The sequence below is a fragment of the Aulonocara sp. 'chitande type north' Nkhata Bay genome, linkage group LG3, assembly GCF_057382095.1.
Source record: "Aulonocara sp. 'chitande type north' Nkhata Bay isolate Kocher_YH1m ecotype deep benthic linkage group LG3, A_spYH_male_GT1.1, whole genome shotgun sequence".
NCBI lineage: Eukaryota > Metazoa > Chordata > Actinopteri > Cichliformes > Cichlidae > Aulonocara > Aulonocara sp. 'chitande type north' Nkhata Bay.
Window position 1 is genome coordinate 16134601 of NC_141346.1, and position 27321 is coordinate 16161921.

Consider the following 27321-nt stretch of genomic DNA (forward strand, 5'->3'; position numbering starts at 1 on the left):
GTAAATCACATTGTTGAGGTTTTTAGCTGTAAAAGAAATTCAGTAGATCTTTTTTCTAAGTGTGAATAAATATATAAGCCTGTTTCAGGGCGTCTCTGTCAAATGTTTTCGTAAGCTTTCGTCTTAAGCTATATTTTTGATCGGTAATATTTAATAGCAGCGATGATTCCGCCATTTCAGGATCATGTTTAGGAAACATAAGCAGGAAGAAGAGTGACGTAAAAGACAAACATTCTGTAGGTTTAAAAACTTATAGGTCAATAAAGCTTCTCAACAACTTAAGATTTTTCCAATGGTGATATATCAGGGTTCTTTTGCAATCTTTTCCTGTTGTTTTCTTGTAACAACCCCCGACCCCCCAGTATCCATGCGAACATACTGAGCAAGGAAGTGAAACTTGAATTTAAAAAGACCAACCAAGCAAATTTTCTGTTAATATTTCAGTGTCCCTCAGTTTTTTTTCCGTTTGTTTTTTCCCCAGTATTGTGAGCTTAAAATGTTCATCAGAGATCAGAGGATTCAACAAAGAAGCACTTATAAGCATTAGGTATAAAGGACAGTACCCTACCCTAGTAAATAAACAGTTAAACCGGGTTAAGATGAGGTCTTTTTAAATAATGACGCATCAGTAATACAGACAGCCTATTTGGGGGCGGGGGGGGGGGGGGGGGGGTAGTTGGAGATCAAAACAACACAAAAGAATTTTGACATTAATATTTAACGGTCCCATTAAAATAATCTCCACCCCCACGTTAAGGCTGGAGATTATTTAACGGGATCGTTAAATGAGTGACACTGAAATATTAACAGAAAGTTTGCTTGGTTGCTCTTAACTCCACCCCCAGTTAATGCTTTCACTTTCACTCCTTCCCGCATGACGGCGCAACACGAATTCGGTCTTTAAGTCTGTTGATAATTCGATTGATCAGGAGATCAATCGTTTCAGCCAGTAGACTATTTGCACCGCATTCGAGGAGAGAATTTACCACACGCTATTGTATGCTCCAATAGAAAAACACTAAAAAGTATTACGTATAATATTATTTTATTATATTTTTATTATATTTATTATATTTTATTATATAATATATTAATATTACGTATAACAGACAGTATCTTAACTCTTTTTTTATTGTTTTAATTCTCCTCAACAGATGAATAAGCCTCTGATCTTTTTAAACATTTTAACATTATGGAGACTGCAGTTCCAGGTAAGTTAAGTCAGACTTTATCAGTCTGTCCATTTAAAAAAAAAGAAATTGTTCATATAACTTAAATCCATTAAGTTCAAAGCAAAACTTGAATATTTATAGCGAACACCAACAAACTCACAGCTAGGCTTTACTACTACTTTTATTTATTTATAAAATTTGCCATTTTATAGACCTTTTCTTGACTGTTTATCTACAAACTGCATTCCATTTAAATCACGATAATGTAAAAATAAATAAGTTCTATAATCTCTTTGAATCTTTAAAATATTAGATGTATTTTATAATCAGCACAGTGCATGCTATCACTAATTAACACTTACTCCTTGTTCTTATACAACACAGATTTGAGGTTTACACACTGAACAGTTCTGACTGAAGTTTTCTTTTTAGGACAGTTAACATGACCTGCCCCCCTCAGTTTCTTCAGCTTTCATAAATTGACAGCTAAATAATACTATTCAAAATGTTAAAACTTAATAAACATTAAAAACCGAAAAGGAAATCCCAAAATCATAAATATATTTTATTTTATCCTTTATAACTAATAAAACACTAAAATCCAGGTAATGGAATGGAATCCTTTGTCTCTATTACACATTAAAACAAGAGTCACTTTTGTGACACAAAAAACTCTAACTCTGACACATTTTCTAACTCATTAACTGGACTTTACTGTGCACTCCTTTGTGTGAGTCTTGCCTATTTCTTATTCTGTTTGATTTTCCCTCATCACTGACCTTTTTATTAACTTTATTATCATTGATAACATAGAATTATGTCTGTGCAAAGGCACTAAGAAATGTAGGTGCACATCTCTTTAGTTTTTGATTACCGTTTATTAGCTTTGTTTTAAGGATTTACATTTTAAAAAGTTAAACCAGGTTAAGATTTATTTATTATTTAATAATGAAACTGGGTCATCAGTAGTAGAGATAGCCTAATTTAAAAAAAAAAAGTTGGAAGTTGGAGTTCAAAATAGCACATAGGAGTTTTGATATACAAAATAATCTCCACCCCCACTGCACTTAAGGGGGGCGATCTTAAAAGTTATGTTTGGATTGTGTGCCAATGCAACAACCTTAAATGTTTGACTTAGTTTATAGATGTAAGATTTAAGAAAGTCAGTGCTTCTCAGAAACAAGTTTCTGCATACAGGGCTCATCTATAATCTAGTTCTGAAAGCAGTCTGGCTTTCTTAAGGTGTCTGTAACTGCCAAAAAGAGAAGATAATACACCTTAATATAAAAATCACTCTGTTAGACCAAACAGTCACAACTGAAGTAGCGTGTTTCAGTTTTAATAAAAATATACAGTATTACAAAACATAAGCCACATGGTCCTCATTTAAGTAACAGAAAAAGAGTCAAGCAGCTGATGGTGTAACTAGGTCTGTGAAACAGCGTGAGGTCATACTGTGGCATGATACTCCAAGCAGACCTCAGCTAGCCAATAAAAGTAACACACAGTTTGTACTTCGCATGTATAGTCTATTGAGACTGTACATGGTAAAATGTGATGAGATTTCTAACAAACTGATGTGATGTGATGGAGATTATTATGAGGGCAAGCCAAATTATTTATTTTTCTACATAATCGCCATTTCAGTCAATGCATTATTTTTGATGCTGTGGCAGTTTTACAATGCCTGTGCCATACCAGCTCAGCGCCATTTCCTTCAGGAAGTGTTGAACCTCATCTTTCACCTCTTTGCCAGAGCAGAATCGCCTTTCAGCTGGCTGTAAACTGTCTACACCACTTGCGAACGTTTTTGACATCCATGCACGACTGCCCATACACATACACAGTCAGTTGGCAATGAATTTCAACTGGTTTAACGCCTTTTGCAGTCAAAAATTGAACTTGGCACTGTGTGAACTTGGCACTTGGTGGTAGCGTTCAATTTGAGCTGTATTTTCAAGGGCTGCCAACCCAAGATTGAGCATCCCAGTGAAGCTTCACATGCTTGTTTGGGAGTGGCCCAAACAAGCATGTGAAGCACCGATCACAACAGTGTGGCCAACAGCCATACGAACAGTTTCTCTATGTTCCCACTGCTTTGGAGACCTTACTTTTGGGATTGCCCTAATAGCTTTTTGTTAAAACTAGCAGTTCATTAGTGATTGTTATAAATGTTTAATCAGTAAAGGTTTTGTGTCATGTATGACTTGGAGAACTGTATTACAGATTATGTGTAACACAGGAAAAAGAAAGCATGAATGTGTAGCTTTCTGTCTTTATAGTTACAGGTGGTCCCATAAACCACAGGAGAAGCTGTGAAATTCTGCCAACTGACAGAGAGTCAAACTGAACCAATTCCAAAAATTCTTTTTTACTTTGTTTTTATTTTGTATTTTGAAATACAAAGTATTTTGAAAGGTGCAAAAAATATTGTTTAATTTTGTGCTTTGATGATTTATAATGTTAATGATGACATCTACAGGTTGACTTCTTTCAGGCTGGACACTCATTTAAATGTGTTGTAATGATTGTCATTTCACTTTGATTTGCTGTCTAGGTAGTCAAGTGGGGTTAATTCCTATTAAAAGTCATCTCTACACTGCTCAAAATAAATAAAAATAAATAAATATATCACACTTTTTATATATGACATTGCTTAATCAAAGTATAGTATTGATCTAGTCAGTTAAGTAGCAGACGGGTTGTTGATCAGCTTTAGCTGCTTTGTTTTTTGTTTTTTTTAAATTAACAACTGTTGCACTAGATGGGAAACAATGAGACAACCCCCCCCCCCCCCCCCCCCCCCAAAACAGAAATGGTTTTACAGTTGGACGACACTGACATTTGTTCCCTCCATCTATTTCACAATTCAATAATACCAGTATCTGCTCCTTTGTGCCAGAAGGAGCAGGATCAGGACTGCAAGAGCTACAAGTTATCTCCAACAGGACACTGGTGTTGACCATTTTTATTTTTTATTTCCATCAAAAGATATGGCATCTTTTCATTCCCAGCATTATCCAGTCCATATTGATATAGATACCAAGCATTATCTTTTTTTTTTCTACTGAGATCTGGTTTGTTTTTTAAAGTGTACCTTTAGTTATTTTTTACATTTTTAACATTATTTTGGACAGCAAAAAACTTTAACAGTCTTGAGCTTCAGTCTGGAGCCAGATTAAGTTATTTTAGTGTTATTACAATGTTAATGTTAACAAAATGTCTTTTCAGTGCCTGAGCTGAGAGTTGTTTTGCTGGGGAGCAGCTGGTCTGACAAGAGTTTGCTGGGGAACTTACTACTGGGAGAGACCATTTTTCACACTGAAGAACTCAACTTCTTTGTCAGATTCAAAAGAAAGTTTAATGAGACAGAAATAGTTCTTGTTAACACTCCAGATCTTCTTCATCCTAACATGACCCAAAAAGAACACGTAGAAAAATGCATAGAATTCTCTTTTCCTGGACCGCATGTGTTCCTGCTGGTTCTAAATCCTGAAAACTTTACAGAGAAACATAAAAAGAAGCTGGAATCATTTTTTGAAAATTTCTGTGATCAACAATTTAAACATTCACTAGCAGTTATAAAACTCCAAGCAGAAAAATCACATTCAACAAAGACATTTCAGCAAAACCTACTGTTAAGAGACACTGTTGGAAAATGTAGAGCCACATTGTTGTGGGAGGAGAACCTTCTACAACTACAACAACAGCTGTTATCAACCATGGGCAGCATAGTGAAGGAGAACAATGGAGATTATCTCAGTTTGGATATTTACAAAGAACCAACAAGTGGCATTCTGAGTGAGCATCAAGCAAGGAGAAAATTAAATCAAGGAGGGCTAGTCGGTGAGAGCTTGAATCCTGTTACGGTTACTGGTAAGTACAAGAATATATTTCATAATGTAATAAATACAAAATTACCATATTTCAATTTCAAGTTATTTAATATGCTGATGGGTGGTAGAAAATGTATTAATTATTCTATTATGGGACATTTGTTGAGCCTTGATATGATTGTTGAGTGTCTTTTGACTGAGTTGATACTCATGGGAAAAATGTCATGCAGCTGCAGGTACATCAAGGTCTTTAGAAAGTATAAGTACAACACTAACAAAACTATTTAGATACACATTTATAAATAAAATTATTAAAATATGAGCTCATTATTTGTTAATAGAGCTTATTTCATATTTTAATTCATGGTTGATTCAGCCAGTTACTACTTAAGTATTGCATCCAAAGTGAGGACTATACTACTGAAATATAGGTAGGACCAGAGTTTGTTGGAGGGGGTTTCAAATTGAAAGAAAACTGAGTAGTTGGAGCCACAGGGTAGCTTAATTAAACCCTATAAGAGTTTCTTCATTTAACATAAAATATGAATAAGGTTATCACAAAACAACAGTAAATATTTCACAGAGATTCAAAAACATCTGTCTCTGTGAATCTGTCTGTTTAAACATCGTGATCAAAGTTCCCATCATAATAAACTGATAATGTCTCTGGGATGATTCACAGTTTGGAATTCCTTTAGTTAATTCATAAGGTTTGACTTTCCTCTTATTTGTAGTCTGTCAGCTAGCTTTAGTGAGACAAATCAGTGCCCAGTTAGGTTTAGAGATGGACCGATCCGATATTACGTATCGGTATCGGTCCGATACTGACCTAAATTACTGGATCGGATATCGGAGAGAAATAAAAAATGTAATCCGATCCATTAAATATCACGAAAGCACCTCACAAAACTTGCGACACGGCATAACTCAGCTCATAACCGTAGCACGTCGGAGCAGTGTGCTCACGTGATAGAGCGGCTGTGTGTATTTGTAGCCTGCTAGCAAACATTTCATCTCCGAGGAAGTTATGTCAGAGAGAAGTAAAGCAAGTGTGTAAGTTAAGTTAAGCTTAACAACCGATATATGGAGCAACTGCCTCTTCTCTCCCTCTCCTGCTGCTACTTCAATCGTGAAACAGCTTAATGATCAGCTGATCGGCTTTTCTGTCGGGAGTCCGTCTCTCTTGTTTGTTTTTGGCCCACTTTGCACCAGAAAGAGGAAACCAGCGGCTGAACAACAGCAGCACGTTTAAGCTTGATAAGCTGTTGTTAGAATTTATTTAATATTACTTTCTACACCAGGATCTTTTTCTACGTAGCTGACGGCTGGTAACTGTGCAGGGGCAGATCTAGCAAAGTTTAGCCAGGGGGGCCGATAGGGCATTAACAGGGAAAAGGGGGCACAAAGACATACTTTTCTTTCTTATTCTCATTTAAAATGTCTAGCTTTTAATTATTTAATAATTATCTGAATCTTACACCCAAAGTTTTAATCTGATGTAAAATGTATAGAAGTCCATTATTGTATATAGTAACTGTTAAGTCTAATATACCCTAGTAAGCTATAGTACTTTTTCCTTTGGGAAGATACCATCTGTGAATTCTGCAATTCTGTTGAAGAAAGATGTTGAATCTATTTAATTATTCTTGAAAAATAATTTATTTCTGTGAATTTTTTTCACCCTGCATCAAATCAATGTAATCAACTTTATGTTGATTACATTGATTAAGCATCATGAGGAAGAGGCTGGTTCCCTATTAGTTAGGTTGCTTAATATTTCTGCTAAGTACTCTTTAAAATACCAAAATAGGGAAGATGGAGTAGGTTTAACTTTATTAGATTGATCAGTGTTGTTGATCTATGAAATATTTTGGGTGCAGTGTTTTTGTTTTTTTTTTGTTTGTTTTTTTACATACAGGTATAACAGAATAGCTTTAGTGTTGTTGTTGTTTTTTAACTTGAGTATGAACTTATACAAAAAGCAGCAAGATATTAAAAAAACAGTTTTATTGATTAAAAAACACTATATCGGATTCATATCGGTATTGGCAGATATCCAAATTTATGATATCGGTATCGGACATAAAAAAGTGGTATCGTGCCATCTCTAGTTAGGTTTAGTTCAGACCTCCTGGTTTAAATAAAATAGTGAGGGAATCTGGTGCTGTTGCTGTTCTTTCACACAGGTGAACTGGGTTTAAATTAAATAAATACTGGATGGTCTCCTTCTCATTCATTGAAAAAACAGAGCTCTTCTGGGAAAGAAGATTAGGTTAATCAGGTTAAGATGCCTCTTCATCATCAGAGAGAATCACAAATGTGTGGGCATTTCCATAGAATGTTAAAACCCCAGCATTAAATACCAAATATAATGTCCATAAAGAAAAAAAAACATTCTTCAAATACTGCTACAGCACTATTTTTGTTACAGTGATTCCTTCAGTAATTCTAACTTTTTACAAGTGTACATCAATTGGTGCATCTAGGGTTATATTTTTAGACACATATATGTATATTTATTGTACTAATCACATTGGACTGAAGTAACTCAGCTTCAAAAACAAGCAAAGGGACAATTCATATTTAAAATATACATTTATTCAAGCAGAAAAAAGCAAATGGTTAAAAATAACTATAACAACAGCAAATATAATGTAAAGTCAAGTTCATATATCTGCAAAGGAAACTACAGGCTGCAATGCTAACGTATGAATAAATAATATGGCTATAAGACTAGTTAGCTGTGACAACTGACTTAGCTAAACTCACCAAAAAACAGTTCCAGCACAGTTACTCCTGACATACACATTCCTAGGGATGGGTACCGGTGTCCGGTGCCATGATGGCACCGGTTCTGACATAAACGGTAATAACCAGACCGAAAAGCAGCGCACATTTCGGTGCTTTATTTCGGTGCTTTTTTTTCCTGAGCTGTGATACACTTCTAGCCAATCATTTTACGTTTCCGAGGATAGTAGGCGGGCCCAGGTACGTACGTTCTTTTAGAGCAGAGCTACAGATTAAAAATGTCCAAGGCGAAGCGGTCAAAAGTCTGGCTGTACTTCACAGCAAAATATGCAAACTCAGCAGCCTGCAACAAGTGCTTTAAGCTGATACTGTGATACTGTCAAAGGAGGTAACACCTCAAATCTGATGAAACACCTGGCGACGCATAGCGTTTTTTTTAAAAGCCCAGAAATGCGCCGTATTTGATAGCTTGCTGCGAGACCTCACACCGTGCACATCTACTGCGGGTGGGTTGCCTGTTATGCAACATCCCCCAAAAACACAAAGAGGAGAGTCCTGGCCCCTAGCCCTGCCAGTGTAGCAGAAATGATGACGGATGATGATGGCAGCAGCAGCCGTTCTTCTCTGCGTGAGTAGCTTAATGTTGTTCGTGTGTAATTTACGTTGAGTAGGCTAACCACGTTATTAAATTAATGCATGTAAGGTGAACTAGCAAACATCATCATAGCTACATGCGGCTGTCTTCTTGTTTGATGGCAGATACTCCCTTCACCCTGGCCAAAAAGGCTAAAATGACCAAAGAAAAAGTGGAAAACAGTTAAACATGAGAGGTTTAGGACAAAGTTTGTGTTTTTTCCATTGTTTAAGCACTGCTTCCAGCCAAGAGTGATACCATATATGCCCCATAGCTGCAGAAAAGGCTAACATTGTTATCTTTTTACAAAAAACAGCTGAACATGAGAGGTTTTTGGACCAATTTTGTGTTCTCCATTCTTTAAGCACCGGTTTGAGCACCGTTTGAGCACCGGCACCGTTTCAAAAGTACCGATTTGGCACCGGTATCGGATAAAACCTAAACGATACCCATCCCTACACATTCCTGAATCTTATCTTTCAATCTGAACAGGATTGTCTCAAACTGTGATTATGCCCAATGAACACAACTCATTTTCTTAACTGAATGAGCTTCTAATTCCATAGCATTCTATTTAATTTTTCTTACAAAGGCCAAAGAGCTATCTACAAAGCTATAAAGCTATCTAATATCTAGAGCTGCTGCTTTTCCCCATGGCCTCTCTGTGTTGACTTGCTGACTACAAAGCCTAGTGTGTCATGTATTGGCCTGCCCCAGTCTCCACATTGACGCTTTAAATAACTCCATTCCTGCCCTGGATTGATTCTGTGAAGGATGTAGCCGTACCCTCTAAAACTTCTTTCTGTGTTTTTTTTCCTAATCCTCAAATGATGAGAGGGATCTCACCTTCTATCATTTAAGCTGAGCTGGACCCCCTTTTCCTGTGAATGTGTTCTACTTCTACAGAAGCCATCCTTCTGGGTGTCACTTCTGGCTACAGTCTTTCTCATCTACAGTAACTGACCTGTGAAAGCCTCTCGTAGCACCCAAGGGATTAGTTGTCAGCTGGTTTGGCTACTACACATGTAGGAGGTTTTCACTTCTTCCTTGGCATGCTGTTCCCACCCTGTACTATACAAGCAGCTTGGTGCGATAGGCAAATACACCTCCTGGGTTTGTTGCCTCGATCTGTTGCTCGGGCTGAAGTTCACTTGAACTGATTGATTGATTGATTGAACGATTGATTGATAATACTTTATTCATCCCGAGGAAAATTGGGTTAAGGCTGCCAGCCTTGCCAGCGCCAGCTGCATGTCCTCTGTGTAGCAGTGACTTACCTCAGCCTGATTTTCAGGTTGACATCCTGCCATTACACACCTTCTCTAGGCTGTAGCTGATTTCCACCGTCTTTTTCCACGGTCTTCCTTCTTGAAAGGTCTCTGACTCTGGGCTGTTCAGGTGCTAAAAGGTGATCTGTTCAAGCCCATTAGCATGCAGCGATGCCAAAAGGGACCAGGGTCCAAACATATTGGGTGCCAAGTGTTGATCTGTGGAACCAGCACTCTAGTACAGGAAATCTGAATGGGTTCTCTGTTAAAATAGTCCCAATCTCTGATCCTAAGAGTATTATCCAGTGAGCAATGCAGAGCATAGATCGAGCCGATGGGATGTCTACCCTTTTTTTTTTTTTTTTACTGTACTTAAACATAATTTTCAGGTATCTGTACTTTACTTGACTAGATTTCTTTCCTGACAACTCCTTAGTTTTACTACATTTTTAAACAAACATCTATACTTTCTACTCATTATTTTAGGTTTTACAAATTTGAGGGGAGTTATTATTTCACACTGCAAACCTTCCAACCTCTAACCGATATATATATATATATACTGTATACTGAACCGATTTGTTCTGAATGTTGGTACTTTGCCACCTCTGATCCTGACCTTGCAGGTCCAGTCAAATTGAAATTGAAATTGAAATTTTGTTTGTCACATACACAGTCATACACAGTACGATATGCAGTGAAATGCTTAGACAACTGCTCGTGACCTAAAGAAAAAAGAAAAGGCTATGAATAACATAGGAAATAAATATGAAAATTAAAAAGGGTAAATTTAACTAGGAAGGAATAAAATAAAATAAAATATAAAAATTAAAGTTAAAAATGAAATAACTGTACAACACAAATTAGAATGAAGGGTAAATTTAACCGGGAAAGAATAAGATACAATATATAAATTAAAGTTGAAAATAAAATAACTGGTCAACAAAATACACAATACACAGTATAGAAATATATAAGAATGTATGAGATATATATATATATATATATATATATATATATATATATATATATATATATATATATATGACAGGTCCTGCGTGATGTGAACACCAAGGTATTTGAAGCTGTCCACTCTCTCCACTGGGCACTCGTTGATGACGGGGGTCTGGTAGTTCCTCTCCTGCTTAGTGCTGAAGTCCACTATCAACTCCTTTGTCTTACTGACGTTTAGAAGGAGGTTGTTCCTCTGGCACCAGTTTTTCAGATTCCTAATCTCCTTCAGGTAGGCGGCTTCATTGTTGTCAGAGATCAGGCCCACCACGACGGTGTCGCCAGCAAACTTAATGATGGTGGTGGAGCTGGTAGTGGCCACACAGTCATATGTGTACAAAGAGTACAGCAGGGGGCTCAGAACACACCCCTGGGGGGCTCCAGTGCTGAGAGTGGTGGAGGCTGAGACATGTCCGCCCATCCTTACTGCCTGTGGTCTGCCAGTTAGGAAGTTGGAGATCCACTGACACATAGATGAGCTGAGTCCCAGGTGCTCCAGCTTGGTGGTGAGTGTGGAGGGAATTATGGTGTTAAATGCAGAGCTGTAGTCTATGAAGAGCATTTTAACATAATTCCCCCTTCTAGTGTCCAAGTGAGTAAGTGATGTGTGGAGGAGATGAGAGATGGCATCGTCTGTGGAACGATTTGGACGGTAAGCGAACTGTAGTGGGTCCAGTGCGTCTGGTAGTGAAGAAATGATGAAGTCTCTGACCAGGTGTTCAAAGCACTTCATCACTACTGAGGTGAGGGCTACAGGCTACACCCTGCTTCTTCATTGAGAGAAGCAGGGTGGGGTTTCTTCGGGACAGGAACAATGATGGACTCCTTGAAGCATGTGGGGATCACAAACTGAGACAAAGAGATGTTGAATATCTCAGTGAACACAGGAGCTAGCTGGTATGCGCAGTCTCTGAGGATACGACTTGAGATGCTGTCTGGTCCTGCTGCTTTCCTGGTGTTCACTCTCTTGAATGCTCCCCTCACGTCATGCTCGGAGATGACGAGCACATTTCCGGTGTTGGCAGTATCTTCCTGTCTGCAGCCGTTAGCACCGCTAGCACTAGCATCATTGGAGTCCTTAGCTGCAGCCTCGAAGCGAGGATAGAAAGTGTTCAGCTCGTCTGCCAGAGTCACGTCCGCGTTCGTCATACCGGTTGTTGGTGCTTTATAATCCGTTATTGTCCTTAGTCCCCACCACAGGCTCCTAAAGTCACTCTGTTGGAGTTGTGACTCTAGTCCTATCAGGTCCTACCAGCGACATCCATTGCAACACCTCCCCTCTAAATCAGTGCTCTTGGAATATGTGTGGGTTTAGTTTAGTGGCCTAGACAATAGGTCTGTTACTTTTAAAGGCTGGCGTAACCTGTGAAAGCTATTTATACAGATGTGACCGTATACTCAGACTTTTACTCTTACTACTTAGAATAAAATAGAATAGATTTATTTCAAACAACTAAATATAACTAAAATAACAAGAGAAAAGAAAAACTTGAAAACATTAGGTTTTATTGAATATTGAATATCTGTATGCTACACAATGTTTATTCAATTCAATTCAATTTTATTTATACAGCGCCAAACCACAATAACAGTCATCTCAAGGGGCTTTATATTGTAAGGCAGACCCTACAATTATACATACAGATAAAAACCCAACAATCGTATGACCCCCTATGAGCAAGCCCTTTGGAGACAGTGGGAAGGAAAAACGACCTTTTAACAGTCAAACGTTTTGATTCAGTAAGGACATCTCCTGGTTTGGACCAGCCCTTTTTTCAGCTGTGGCTTCAGCAATCATCAACTGACACTAGAAATTAAAATCAATTCTAACAACAGCTGATCAAGCTTAAACGTGCTGTTGTTGTTTAGCGCGATAAACAAACAAGAAAGAAAAGCCGATCATTGACTAGTATGCTATGACTTTTGGTATTTATGACTTTTATAGTTTTTTAGATATTTAGATTTTAGTGCAAATTTAGGCCAATTTCTAGGCCCATGAGAAAGATTCTTCTTTTTGCCCCATAGAAACAGACTTCATTTGTGGTGTGTTGGCTCTCTCTAGTGGTAAACCGGGAGTAGTACAGCCGAAAGGGTGTATGCTTGGTGGAAAAACTCCATATCCCACAATTCATAGCACGCCTCTACAGAGTCAAACAATGGCGGCCACTACTTTGTTTTTTATGTCTTTTATTAGTGTTTCTAGGTCCCAAAATAAACTTTTAAGATATTTTCAGGCGAGAATGTAGGTGTGTAAACTTCAAATATCTTTATCAAGACATCCCATATTAGCAACAGTGCTCTTACGATGTTGCTGCGCGACTAGCGGCTCTTCGCTAAAAAGCACCCGGGCTTGGCTTTCAGTGAGGCGGCTCACACTCGTTTCACCCCCCGATCGCTCGCAAATAGTCTTTGTCTCAGCTGGACTTATTTTTCGTTTATATGCGCCGATGATTCATTTATTCATTTTAGTAACTGTATAAAGAGTGAAAGGTGGTTGTCCAGATGCTGGTCGATGTGGGAAAAATAACTGAGTTGTTTCGTGGTGGCTAATGCGGAGCTCCAACAAAGGGCAGCTAGCCACCGGTGTATGACAGAAAGGACATGCGGGAAAAAGACACATACAAGGTGGCGAGGCAGCCGCCAATCGACCGGTGGTGGCTAACGCAGAGCTCAAACAGATGGCAGCCATGGATCAGGGAAGTTGAAGGCAGGAGAAGCAGACCCAAGGCGGCTGCCGGTCAGAGCGTCAGGTTAACTGAATTTCAGGTAACAACTTATGAACTGCACTCTATTTGGGTCAGATATAAACAGAGTTTAGGTGTAGTTTATTTTCGTTGTGCTGACTTTTTACAATCAGTTACAATAACTCGTACTGCATGCTAGCTAGCACGACGGAGTTTCTATACAGCTGTGTGTGCCCTAAGTTACTGATGTTGAACTTTATTTTATTCATAAGGGTTAGTTCGTAGAGTTGCCAACCGTTCCGTACAAACAGAATCGTCTCGCATTCAGAGAAAATATTACGCGTTTCGTATTGAGCTTAAAAGGAACACAGTTTGTCCCGTACTTCAGGTAGAACGGAAGAAGACACAAAGCTGGATTTATTCCCCTGTCATTCTCTCGCCTGTTGCAACTTCAATCATGAAACTGATCAATGATCGGCTTTTCTCTCTTGTTTGTTTATCGCGCTAAACAACTGCAGCACGTTTAAGCTTGATCAGCTGTTGTTAGAATTCATTTGATTTAAATTTCTAGTATCAGCTGATGTTTGCTGGAGCCACAGCTGTAAAAACGGCTGGTCTGTCACGGTCCTGGGTCGGTTCGACCCAGTATTTTGAGTTTCTTATGTTTTGGTTTATTTTTCCATTATGGATTAGTTCTTATTCTCTGGTGATACCGTTTTGATTATAATTATATTCTGACTCTTTAGTTATCTGTTGATGATGATGACGATGATTATTTCTGGTTTAGGTTTTGTTGTCTCGCTCTCGTGTTTGGTTTAGGTTGCCTGTGCTTAGTCTTCTCTGCCCGTATGTCCCTCTGTTTGCCCGTGATGTCATTATGCCTGTTTACGAGTCTGTGTCTCTGTCTGTCGTGTGCTTCCTGTTTTATTTTGTAGGTCTGTGTCCTATGTCAGTGCGTTCAGCTTTGTGCTCTCCCTGTCTCGTCAGTGTAATCAGCGTCAGCCGTGTCTCCCAGCTGTTTCCTCTTCGCTCCGTTCACCTCTTGTATTTAGTGTCTGTGTCTTCCCCTACTCTGTGTCGTGTCGTTAACGTCTGTTCACCCTCTCTTCCTCTGTGTGTTCCATTTGCCAGCCAGCCTTCCTGCCTACTCATTCCGTTCTTCCAGTTTAGTTAGTGTTTTTCTGTTCTGCTTCTTACCAGCAATAAAGCTGTGTGTTTTGAATTACTTCCGCCTCAGTGAGTCCAGCATTTTGGGTCCTCTCTTCCTGCCTGCCTACACACAGACATGACATGGTCCAAACCAGGAGATGTCCTTACTGAATCATCAGAGCTGAACTGGTGATGGAGAAACAGGTTTACCTTTTAGGTGACATGAATGAGTTGAAGGGAAGTTATGAACTGTTTCTGAGAGACGAATAACACCAATATCCTTTTCTGTGTAGCTGACAGCTGGTAACTGTGCAGGGGCGGATCTAGCAACGCTTTTGCCAGGGGGCCAGGTAGGGCATTAACAGGGAAAGGGGGGCACAAAGATATACTTTTCTTTCTTACTTATTAAATAGTTATCTGAATCTTACAACCAAAGTTTGTATATTAATACACAAGATTGGCTGTAGACCATTGTTAATCATTCAGAACACTGTGTAAAAATAACAAAAAGTGAATGCAAACGTGCATAAGTATTTATTTTACGTGTTTGATGTGTGTGGCAGGGCGTGGTCTGCAGTGCCGCTGCAGGGGAGGTGGACCCACCTGAGCGGCATCTGCAATCACGCCTCTCAGGCGTAAAGTCTGTGCTCTCTCGGCTGTTGTTTTGGTGTGTGTCGGGCTGTGAGATGAAAAGCTACAGCCGGCTGTGTGGGTACACCAACCATGTGTGAAAAGTGGTCAATAAAGTAATGTTACAAAGCGTGTTCATGCAAACATTGTCGAGTCTGCCGTGGTACAATGGGACTTCTGCTCATGAACCTCTGTGCACAGCGTCTGCAAATTGGGGCTGTACGAAGTCACCTCATCTTTACACAAAACTGTAAGCTGTCATCTGTGAGGCGCGAGCGGTGTTTGTTTTTACCATAGTTCATGGTGGAGAATAGCTGCTCTGCTGAGTTTTGCTCTCTGTAGCCGTATGAATGGCAAACTACACTGATTAGCAGCGGCATAGGCACACTTAAAATTTCTTCCGAAATTTTCGCTTTCTAGTTTTATCTTATTCTCTTACCCTAAGAATCTGAATTTAAAACCTAAATGCTGCCACCAGAGAGATGCCAAACTGTCTTTCGTTGTTCTGGTAACAGTGACAATAAAGATCTGTCTTATCTTATCTTATCTTATCTTATCTTATCAACAATATACACAGTATTATGTGTATCAAAATACCGTTTCACCCCAAACCATGGTGAATCTATAAGAATGTCAAAATAAATCTTCAAAGGAATAAAACTAGAAATTACCGATAAATAATAACACACTAAATTTAAATTAAATTAAAAAGATAAAAATGTACTAATGCTATCTATGTACAAAAGACAAAACAGGACAGGAGACATTACAAATGATCATGTGCAATTACAGTAAAGTGAGATGTTGTGCAATTGATATTGAATACCAGGTTATGGTAAGTTATGGTCAGGATACTGTGGACAAGACAAAATGAAAACATGTGCACGATGTAAAATGTGCAAATATAACATAATGTGTTCAGTAATCATGTGACTGAGGTGTGCAAATAAACATATTGTTCCAAGGTACAGTTTATAGTGCATTTGTGACAGTTTGTCTTGTTATTATTGAGTCATTTGTAAAGTGTTTATGTTTATCAGTCCTTTGGTGGTAGTGAGTTGAGGGCTCTGACTGCTTGGGGTAAAAAGCTTTTGCAGTGTCTGGTGGAAATTGTCCTTCACACATCTCTTTAGTCTTCTGAACATTTAGAGACAGGTTGTTGTTCTGGCACCAGTCCACCAGGTTGTACCTCCTCTTTGTATCTAGACTCATCGTTGTTGGTAATGAGACCCACCACTGTTCTGTCATCTGCAAACTTGATGATGCAATTTGGGCTGTGTTGTGTTGTACAGTCATGCAGGGTTAACAGCAATGGACTAAACGCACAGCCCTGCGGTGGGCTTGCGCTCTGTCTGAGGACTTTGGAAGTGTTATTTCCTATAATGACAGACTGAGGCCTGTCAGTTACGAAGTCCAAGATCCAATTGCAGAGGGTGGTGTTTATTCCCAGTAGGTCCAACTTCTTTACCAGCTTCTGAGGAATGACTGTGTTAAATGCTGAGCTGAAGTCAATAAACAGCATTTTGACATAAGGGTCCCTAGGGACTAAGTAAAGCGCTATACAAATACAGGCCATTTACCATTTTGTTGAGGTGGGAGAGAGAAAGGTAAAGAGAAGATGAGATGGCATCATTTTTGGGGCGGTTTGGGCGGTAAGCAAATAGTAGCGGGTCCAAGATCTGATGTAGCTGAGTTTTCATGTTCCTCAATACCAGCTTCTCAAAGCACTTTGTAATGATGGGCATACGTGCCACCGGCCGGTAGTCATTGAGGCAGGACACAGTAGACTTCTTTGGGACTGGGATGATTTTTGTGGTTTTGAGGCATGCAGGTGACACAGCTGAGCTCAGTGATGTATTTAAGATGTCCGTGAAGATGCCTGCAAGCTGGTCAGCACACTCTCAAAGCACCCGGCCAGGTATGTTGTCATTGTCAGGTCCTGCAGCCTTTCGTGGGTTTACTCTGTGAAGTGTCTTCCTGACATCTGCTGTGGACAAACAGAGTACTTGGTTGTTCGGGGAAGGGGGGCATCTTCCTTGCTGGCTCTTTGTTCTCTGCCTCAAAACGTGCAAAGATGCCATTCAGTTTATCTGGCAAGGAGGGATCACTGCTGCATGCCGCAGGTGTTGTCACGTAGCCCATGATTGTTTGAATACCCTGCCACATGCACCTAGTGTCCTTTGAACTTGTGAAATGTGTGTTGATCTTTTCTGCATACTCTCGCTTTGCTTCTTTGGTGGCTCATGATAGATCTGCTTTGGCTGTAGTATAGGTGTCCCTATTGTTGGACTCAATGGCAAAGTCTTTGATTTTCATCAGGTTGCGTAGCTTTGCAGAAAACCAGAGTTTGTGTTTTGCATGGGTGATGACGATCTTAAAGACAGTGACATCCTCATTGCACTTGCTGATGTAGCTGGTCACTAAGGTTGTGGACTCATCAAGGTCCAAAGTATCTGTATTTGTAGCAGCTTCTCTAAACATATTCCAGTCTGTGCAGGAAGAAGAACATGGAGAGAGCTAGAATAGAGTGAGAAAAAGGCAAATATTCACAATGCCAAAGAAGTCTACTGTGTCCTGCCTAAAAGACTACCCCCTCTGGCCATGTTCTCACCTCTCACAAGGCTGATCTGATCTGTTTGTTGATGAGTCTATAGACTGGGGTGAATGAAGTATAGAGATGTTGTCCTTTTGTCCAATGTGGGGGAGGAGTGAAGCCTTGTATGCATGCATGTTTTTGTAAACATGTCTAACGTGTTGTCCCCTCTTGTTGCAATGTCAATGTTCTGATGAAATTTGGGTAGAACTGATTTAACTGTGGTGTTATTAAAATCTCAGGGGGAGATGAAGAAGCCGTCAGGTTGGACTGTTTGCAGATCACTAATAATCTTGTAGAGTTCACAAAGTGCTCCACTAGCTTTAGCATTAGCACTAGCACTAGGTGGGATGTAATCAGCAACGATGATCACCACTATTAGGATATAAGACAGTCTGCATCTGACTGCTAAAACATCCACAAGTTCTGAACAATGCACATAAAGCTTTTAGCTGAGCGTAGGTCCCGGCTTGCTGCGCTTCCGCCTCCTTGCACACCGCTTTTGACGGACTGCCAGGCTGAGAAGCAATGGCGCTGCAAACTGGCAACTGCCGCGATAGCACAGTTTCTCCAGTATGTCTATCTGGTTGTGTTTGCTGACGCTTTTCTAAATCCAAAATTGTTGGTGGTTATAGACCTGGTGGTCTGTAGTTCCGACGAACATTACAACTTTACATTAAACCAGAACTTAAATAGAACTTGAATAAGACACAAAAATGCAGCATGGTTTGGACCCGGTGTGGCCAACTGCAACCCATCACGCCGCCAGTAATTTAGCCAGAAATGACAAAAATTACTCCAAGGTTCCTCACAGTGTTACTGGAGGCCAAGCTAATGCGATCCAGAATAAGATTCTGGTTCGATACCATATTTTGAAGGTTTTCAGGGCCAAGTACGATGACCCTACTTTTATATGAATTTAGAAGCAGAAAATTAGAGGTGATCCAGATCTTTATGTCGTAACAACATTCTTGCAGTTTAACTAATTTGTGGGTGTTATCTGGCAAGATAAAGTTAGGTGGATCGAAGAACAGTACCACATGGAAGCACCTGTTAAGCATCATAGTGGCTGAAATTAGGGCTGGGCGATGTATCGAGTTTTTTAAAAATATCGATATATTTTTATACGAGATATAAGATGTGACAATATCTTTTATATTGATATAGTCTATGTTACGTTATAATTATAGTTGTGGAGCCACAAGTTTGCCTCTCTTTTGTCCGCTTTTGTCTTTACGCAACGTTACTCCTTTCATTTTCTCAAAAATCGACAGTGCGTCTTATGTATGAATTCTGGTTGTGCTTGATGACCGCGAACCGATCTTATGTGGAACACGGCGCTCAGCAATCTGTCAAAAAATGTTTTCGCTCGACTTTGGTAAGCTACGGAGCTGCACCGGCTTGATGGATTGTCGGAGCGTTACAGCTACCGAGGAGCCTCGCAGAGTGATACGTACTGTGCTTCAACGTAATATTACCGTATTGTGTGTGTATAAGGACCATAAATGGCACCTGTTAAGAGACACGGTTATGAAGCGGATTTCAAACTCCAGGCTGTCAGTCACAAACTTGGAAAGAGAGCAGCTGTGAAATCTGTCTTTGTTATTATGCTCAGCGTCTTTTAGTTTACATTTTGACTGCACAATTGTGAGCTCTTTGTTATGCACAAAAACAACATAGTTTTCTTTTATTTATTTATTATATATTATTTAATAAATGCTCATAATTTATTTTTGAGTAGTTTTTTTTCATGTATGATAAAACTGTATGATAATAAAAGTGCCTGTGTGACATCTGGGACACAGCTTTGACTAAGAACTCTCTTTTTGTTCTTAACTTATGGCTTTAAAAAAATATCGAGATATATATCTTATATCGCCACCCAGCTAAAAAATATCGAGATATGAATTTTGGGCCATATCGCCCAGCCCTATAGCTGAGATGAATAGCCACATGGCTTAAATCATGAGCAGGGCACAGAAAGGAATTGGCAAGAATACCACAGGAGAAAAACACCAGCTGCTGGTAGACAGAACAGTCACCTGAGAATGCAAGGCCAGACTGACTAACCTGTGAACTGCCTGGATTGATTACAAGAAGGCCTATGACTTGATGCCCCACACATGGATCTTGGAATGCCCAGAACTGTACAAGATTAACAGGACCCTGAGAGCTTTTATCAGTAACTCAGTGGGGATGTGGTGTACAACACTAGAGCTCAACTTCAAGCCAGCAGCATAAGTCATCAACAAGTGCGAGATCTACCAAGGAGATTCTCTGTCCCCACTGCTGTTCTGCATGGGCCTGAATCCTCTCAGTGAGATGACTGGCTACTCAAATTTTTCTAGTTATATACATTTCAGAGGTATATCCCTCAATAATGTAAATTCAAAAAAATTGCAAAAGATAGTTTTCAAACACAGGAATAGGGGGAGGAAAAAGGCAAATGATTCACTGTTGTGACTTGAAAAAGGAACAGCCAGAAGAAGGGGAAAAAAAGAGGTTATCAATTTAAAGAAATGTATACATTTATAAATTTGTTACATTTTCTGCAAATCCAGAAGGATAAAGGAGATTACATATTAAAACCAAACATAAGAACATTTATAACTTGTTTGGATCACCTGCTGAACAATTTGTAAATTTCAGTAAAAGTGTACTTAGTAATTTTAAATGGAAATTTTACCTTTCATTTATTTGGTCATTTATTACAGCACACGCAATGAGGATCATGCTGGTTGGAAAGAGCGAAGACAAAAAAAGACTGCTGGGAAACATTATCACTGACAAAAAAGAGTTTGGCATTAAAGGTAGTCTAATGAAAGACTGTCTGGCAGCCAGTGGTGAATGGAACAGAACCCCAGTAACAGTAGTGAAATGTCCAGACTTGTTCAGTCTATCTGTGGAATCTGTGAGACGAGTGCTGAAGAAGTGCGTGAGTCTTTGTCCTCCTGGACCAAATGTCCTGCTGTTAGTGAAACCTTCGGACTTCTCTGAAGAGAACAGAAAAACTTTCAAGTTCATCCTGAGTTTGTTTGGTCAAGATGCCTTTAAACATTCAATGGTTGTTGTGGCGCATAATGAAAACGAGAATAACACAGTGCAAAGACTAATCCGAGATTGCAAAGAAAGGGTGCACAGATTTGGTATTGATAAAAAAGATTTAAAAAAAGACAGACAAGAACTGATGGAGAAAATTGAAAAAATCGTGAGTGAGAATAGAGAAGGATATTTAACTTTAAATGAAGAGGCAGAACTTCTGAACCTGGTGTTGTGTGGTACAAAAGGAGTTCAGAAGACCTCAGTAATCAATGCTATTCTTGGACAAAGAAAGTTTGATCCACCTGCCAACACATCAGAATGTGTTAAACATCAGGGAGAGGTGTGTGGACGTTTGGTTTCCCTTGTAGATCTGCCTGCCTTGTATGGAAAGCCTCAGAAGGAAGTGATGGAAAAATCACTTAGATGTATCTCCCTCTGTGATCCTGAGGGTGTCCATGCCTTCATCCTGATCCTACCTATGGGTCCCCTCACTGATGAAGACAAGGGAGAGTTAGACACCATACAGAACACATTCAGCTCTAGAGTCGATGACTTCACCATGATTCTGTTCACCGTGGACTCAGATCCTACAGCTCCAGCTGTTGTGAACTTTCTAATGGAAGACAAGCATATCCATGATCTCTGTGAGAGCTGTGGAGGAAGATTTGTTGTTCTCAACATGAAGGACAAGCAAAATGTGTTACGCAGTGTAGAAAAAATTACTCAGAAAAAAGGCAAATTGTGCAGCTACACAACTGAAACATTTACATATGCACAAATAGAAAAGATCATAGAAAAAGAGAAACAGATCGCTGATTTGGAGGGCGAACTTAACGACCTGAAAACAAAGACTACAGTAAGCTGTAAGTAATGCAAACCTTTTTTTTTTATCATAGAAATGCCCTTATGTTGATGATGTAACCATTTACCTTTTAAATTATACAATTCAAACTATTAGTATTCAAGGTATCTCTTTCCAACTCCTTTAACAGATGATGAAGAGATTAAGAGTCCAGACTGTCTCAGGATTGTGCTGATTGGAAAGACTGGCTGTGGAAAAAGCACTTCAGGAAACACCATTCTCGGAAGAAAAGAGTTTACATCAGAAACATGTTCAACCTCAGTCACAAAATTTTGTCAGAAAGCACACAGTGAAATAGATGGTCGTCCTGTTGTTGTGGTCGACACTCCTGGATTGTTTGACGACAGTTTGACCCCTGAAGAGGTTAATGACGAGATCACAAAATGTATCAGTCTTTTGGCTCCAGGACCACATGTCTTCCTACTGGTTGTACAGATTGGCAGATTCACACAAGAAGAGAAGGCGACACTGGAACTCATCAAAAAGGTATTTGGAAAAAATTCTGAGAAGTTCACCATTGTTCTTTTCACAAGAGGAGATTCACTGGAACAGGACGAACTGACAATAGAAGATTACACACAAAAAAAATGTGATCATTCCTTGAAGAAGCTGATCTCTGACTGTGGAGGAAGATACCATGTGTTCAATAATTATAATAAGCAAAGTCACTCACAAGTGAATGAGCTGATCACAAAAATTGATAACATGGTGAAGAAAAATGGAGGTAGCTGCTTCACCAATGCGATGCTGCAAGACGCTGAAGCAGCAATAAAGAAGGAGATGCAGAGGATTCTCAAGGATAAGGAAGAAGAGATGAAGAGACAGCAGGAAAAGCTTCAAAGTACATATGAGGAAAGAATCCAATCCATGAATAAAAGAATGGAAGAACAGAAAGCAGAAATTGATCAGGAAATAAAGCTGAGAGACGAACAACTTAAAAAACTGCAGGACAGCATCCGCATTCAGTCTGAAGAGAGGAAGAAAGAACAAGAAATTAGAGACGAAGAAGACAGGAAGAAAACAGAAAAGGAACAACTTCAAAGACAGGAGTGGCAACGAAAAATGCAAGAACTGGAAAAAAGACTAAAATCAGAGTCAGAATCTAGGGAAACAATTTATAGAGATCGTGAAGTGTACAGAGAAAAAATAAGAGTGCAACAAGAAACTTGGGAGAAGGAAAGAAAAGAACTGAACGAAAAACGTAAACAAGAAGATAAACAGAAAGAAAAAAAAATCAGCGAGCTCCAACAAAATTACAATCAAGAAAAAGAAAACTTTGAACTAGAACGAAAGGAAAAAGAAGATAAAATGAAAAGAGAACAGGAAGGGAAGCTTAAAGACTTGGAGGAGAACTATCAGAAACAAATTGAGAACATGCAGGAGAAGTTTAAAGAAGAGGCCAGAAAAAAAGCTGAAGAATTCAATGATTTCAAAGAAAATCAGGAAAAGGACTTTGCAGCACTGATTTTAAAACACATTGAAGAGGTGAAGAGTCTGAAGCAGCAACATGAGACTGACATGCTGGAAAAGAAGAAGGAATATGGAAGATTAAAGAATCTGTCAGAACACAAAGAAAATAGTCTAAAGGAAGAGATAGATGACCTGCTGGGTAAACATAAAGGGGAAATGGCTGAGTTAATAGTGATACTCTTGACTCAAAAGAAAGAAAACAAGGAAAAACTAAAACAACTACAGAAATCGTATAGAACAGAGGTGGAACAGTGTGAAAAAAAACTTTCAAAGGAGAACCAAGAAGAAGAGAAGGAAAAAATTGGTAAACTACAGAAGAAACAAAAAGAGGAAATCAAAAATTTGAAAGCAAACCTAGGAACTAAAAACAAAGACGAACAGAAAACACAAAGAAACAGGCTGTCCATCAAACATGAACAAGAAATGTCAGATATGAAACAAAAACTCTTAGACCAACAACAACAAAGAAAGAAGGAAGAATTCTATAACTTACAAAAAGAACATGACAAAAAACTGAAGAAATTCAAACAAGAGCTTCTAGCTGAAAGTGAAACAAATCAGAGAGAAAAAATGGATGCACTATACACCAAACACGAAAAGGAAATGGAAGAATTGAAAAAGGAATTTGGGATGCAAGATGAAGACAGTATCAGAGAAGAAATGGATGAAATGCAGAAAAAACATTATAAAGAGATGAGTGAGTTGAAAGAAAAACTTTGGACTTCAGAGGAGAAACAGTCCTGCTTCGTTTCATAAATAAAACTGCTAAGTCGAAAAAGAGAGCTATTTTAAGCCTGGAAGAATGCAACACATAACAACACTTAAACCCATGAATTGTTTTCTTTGTCTTTTTTACAGTCTCTTGTAACATCAGATAATATCACTGTCATAGATACAACATGGCCAACTTTCAATCAGGTCCTAAAGAGGGAAGATAAGTTTAGACAAGTCCTAATTTGAAATAAAATAATTTCACTAAGTAAAACTTGGATGGTCTGTTGGTACAATTAACTGCACAGAGTCATATTATTTTATTTTAATAATATTTTATTTAAAATGTTCAAAAAAGGCACCAACACCACAAATACAGTCAACAGCTGCAAGTTGTCTAAGTTAAAGCCTAACCGTTGTCAGTTTTCTTAGCATATGAATGCCATATAACATATAATTATCAAGTATGTGTTAATAACATTTGAACAGGAGGGTTACATAATGATCCCACCCCTACAATGGCACAGTTGTTGCATCTTTTGTATGCTGTTTATTTCTGTTAATCTGGACATCTTAACAGAATTCTGCGGGATCTGGTTCAGTATTGGAACTGCGCAAAGAACGTGCAGTGTACACCTATGTTGTTTATGTTTATTTCCATTACGCTAAATGTTATTGTATAGTATTGTAAGTGTACATTTATTGATGCTCTACTTTCAAGAATTCCCATCCAGTCCCCCTTATATATGTACAAACAGTGCTGTCTTACATTTAGTTCCTTAAGGACCATGTTTTTTGCTTTGCCTTTTGGATTTCATGTTTTGAGACCAAAGATAGACCCAGAAGACATTATGTACACTGTAAATGGTACTGTTTATTGTGAAAGAGATTGAAATCCCCTGGCACATTTCCATCCAAAAGTGAAATAAAAGGACTTAACATCCATCCTCTTTATGGTTAAAGTGACACAGAGTGTTAAAACAGTCTATCTATATGTAATTCTGCTAATAGTAAATATTTTTTAATTCTAATTTAAAACTCAAATATAAATGCAATTTATATGATCAATGAGAAATGTATTTTGAGTAATGGAAATTATTGGAATGCCTACATTTGTGTGCATTAGTGTCTATGTATGTGAGGCTGGCTGCAGGAATGTGGAAGATAAGAAGTGTGAATGAATAAGAGAAATTATATTAATTGTTTTGTGACTGAATGAACACAGAATCATAGTTTATATGTGACTTTTCCAGCAGTTAATCATGAATAATTCTAATCAAAATACAATCAAGTATAGGTTTAACCAACATAATGAATAAGAAAATTTAACCTGAGTAATAAAATGATTTTAATAACACGCCTCTCACTGAAATTCTTTATGAAGTTGTGTGTGCTAAAGATGATTGTGCTTGGAGGCTGCGTGGGAGAAGGATGGGAAGACACTAATCTTATAGAATCTCTGACTTTAACATATACGATTTAAAAATAAGCTATATGGAAGATATTGTAAGTGAAATACAGAGATATGAAGAGAAAAAAGTATTCACGAGTTAAAAAGAGATCAAATTGAAATCACAAAGAGTTATGATTCTCATGTGAAATTGAGTTAATAAATCCTATTGAAGTAAAATGTGTAAACTGAATGAAACATGAAGGATAGTATATTAATATGTGATTGAATATATTTATATGCATGTTATGGAGTTAATGAAACTCATGTTAAAGTACAACATAGAACATAGAAAATAAGAAAATGTAACCATTGAAATGAAGTGGCTTCAAAGTTTGAACTTCAAATCATTTATGTGAAAGATCACTAAAAGATAAAAGAAGCTACAGGGTGTGACTTAAAATGGGTGTTACAGATTGGAAATAGGAATGCTGTGGACTCAAGAGCAGACTCAATTGCTCGAACTATGTACAATTATACACAATACATTTATACAATTATACACAATTATTGTACAATTTATTGAAGGGAAAATCAACTTAAGCAGCGCCGAAGGTGGAATGGCTAGTTCCATCTCATTCTCTAGTAACCGCCCATATGGAAAAGAAATAGCAAAAACTTATATGTGATTACTCATGAAAGTGGCCACTTTCGTGAGTAATCATATAAGGCTTACATGATTTACTCATGAAAGTGGCCACTTTCTCATTACTTTCATACATTGTTTTAGTAAGTATCCAAAACATACAAGTTTCGTTATATAATTTTTCAAGGGATCTTATATCTGTTTTCACTCTTATATGCTTTTCATACAAGTTTCACACAAGACAGATACAAACTTTATAAGATTTTTATATATCTTTTCCATATGGGCGAGAGAGGCTTCAAAGGGTGACAAACCTGTCGCTCAGGATATAAGAGAATTATGGCCGTATTCCACCCAAGGTAATTGAGTGGACCAGATAGTGGGACTCTGTGAAGTTATGCAGCGGAGAGTGGATTCTAATTCCTTGTTCAACCGTTCATTTTGACCATTGAACTGAAGATGAAAGCCGAAACTAAGGTTTATTTTGGCACCTAGGGCCAAACAGAAGGTTCTCCACACTTGGGAGGTGAATTCTGTCATAAACAAATTCTGAGGGTATGCCATAAAGTTGGAACACATGGTTGGTAAGAATTTCGGTAGTCTCAGTAGTTGTTGGTAACTTTTCTAGGGCAATGAAATGGGCCGCTTTGGAGAACCGATCGATTATAGAAAGGATTACTGTCTTCCCAGAGGAAGCTGGGATGCCGGTGACAAAATCCAAAGCAATGTGAGACCAGGGTCTATGTGGGGGGTGAAGTAAGCCAGGTGGATGCCAATTGAATTCCACCAGAAATACCTCTTTAGTAATGCTGTAGTTCTACTCACTCCCGGGTGGCAAGTAAAGTTCGCCATGTGGATCCAGTGGAGCGAATGAGGCTGGCCACAAGTAATTCCCGGATGTACTTCTCCATAGCCTCCCTCTCAGGATGAGACAGGTTATAGAGGCAGCTGGTGGGCAATGGAGCACCAGGAAGGAGGTCAATGGTGCAATCATAAGGTCAATGAGGGGGCAGTGACTGAGCTCTATCTTTACTAAACACCTCCTGTAGATCATGACATTAAGGAGGAACAGTGGTAAGATCAGGAGAAGAAACACGTCGAGGGAAAAACTGGTAAAAAGGGTTATATTTTCCTGATGATTGCCTGACGTGGCTAATTTGACAGGAGCGGTCTGGTGAGTGATCATGGCGAATACCTCATTATTTAAAGCAGTGTCTGGAATGGGAGGCTAGAGCTGAGTGAAAGGCAGATTCAATGATTTAGCTACCTCAGTGTGTATTAAATTCTGCTCTGCTTCAGACTCCATGAGAGCATGAAATGAATGAGCCTTAGCACTAGTTGTCAAGAAAAGGGTCAGCAAAAGATGGGGTTTATCTGCTTTAAAAACACAGCCCACCTGTAACCCCGAACTTACCGGTGGGCCCGCCTTTTGGCCGAATTGGGCGCTTCCTCCTCAGTAAAAGCACTCTCCGGCT

At 38.8% G+C, this 27321-nt stretch overlaps 1 protein-coding gene across 1 annotated transcript; it reads left to right on the top strand.

Moving 5' to 3' along the window:
* Nucleotides 1-1192: 1192 nt before the first annotated feature.
* On the top strand, nt 1193-23902 carry LOC147334184 (uncharacterized). The gene is made up of 4 exons (XM_086286437.1): nt 1193-1211; nt 4404-5048; nt 20440-21630; nt 21760-23902. The coding sequence occupies exons 1-4, from the start codon at nt 1193-1195 to the stop codon at nt 23853-23855; spliced, it is 3951 nt and encodes a 1316-aa protein (XP_086142563.1). The 3' UTR covers nt 23856-23902.
* The last annotated feature ends 3419 nt before the right edge of the window (nt 23903-27321 follow it).

Excerpts from the sequence above, each read along its gene's own strand:
- LOC147334184 (XM_086286437.1), top strand. Across the intron at positions 5,049-20,439 it reads GAATCCTGTTACGGTTACTG|CACACGCAATGAGGATCATG; the intron begins GTAAGTACAAGA and ends CATTTATTACAG. Across the intron at positions 21,631-21,759 it reads AACAAAGACTACAGTAAGCT|ATGATGAAGAGATTAAGAGT; the intron begins GTAAGTAATGCA and ends CTCCTTTAACAG.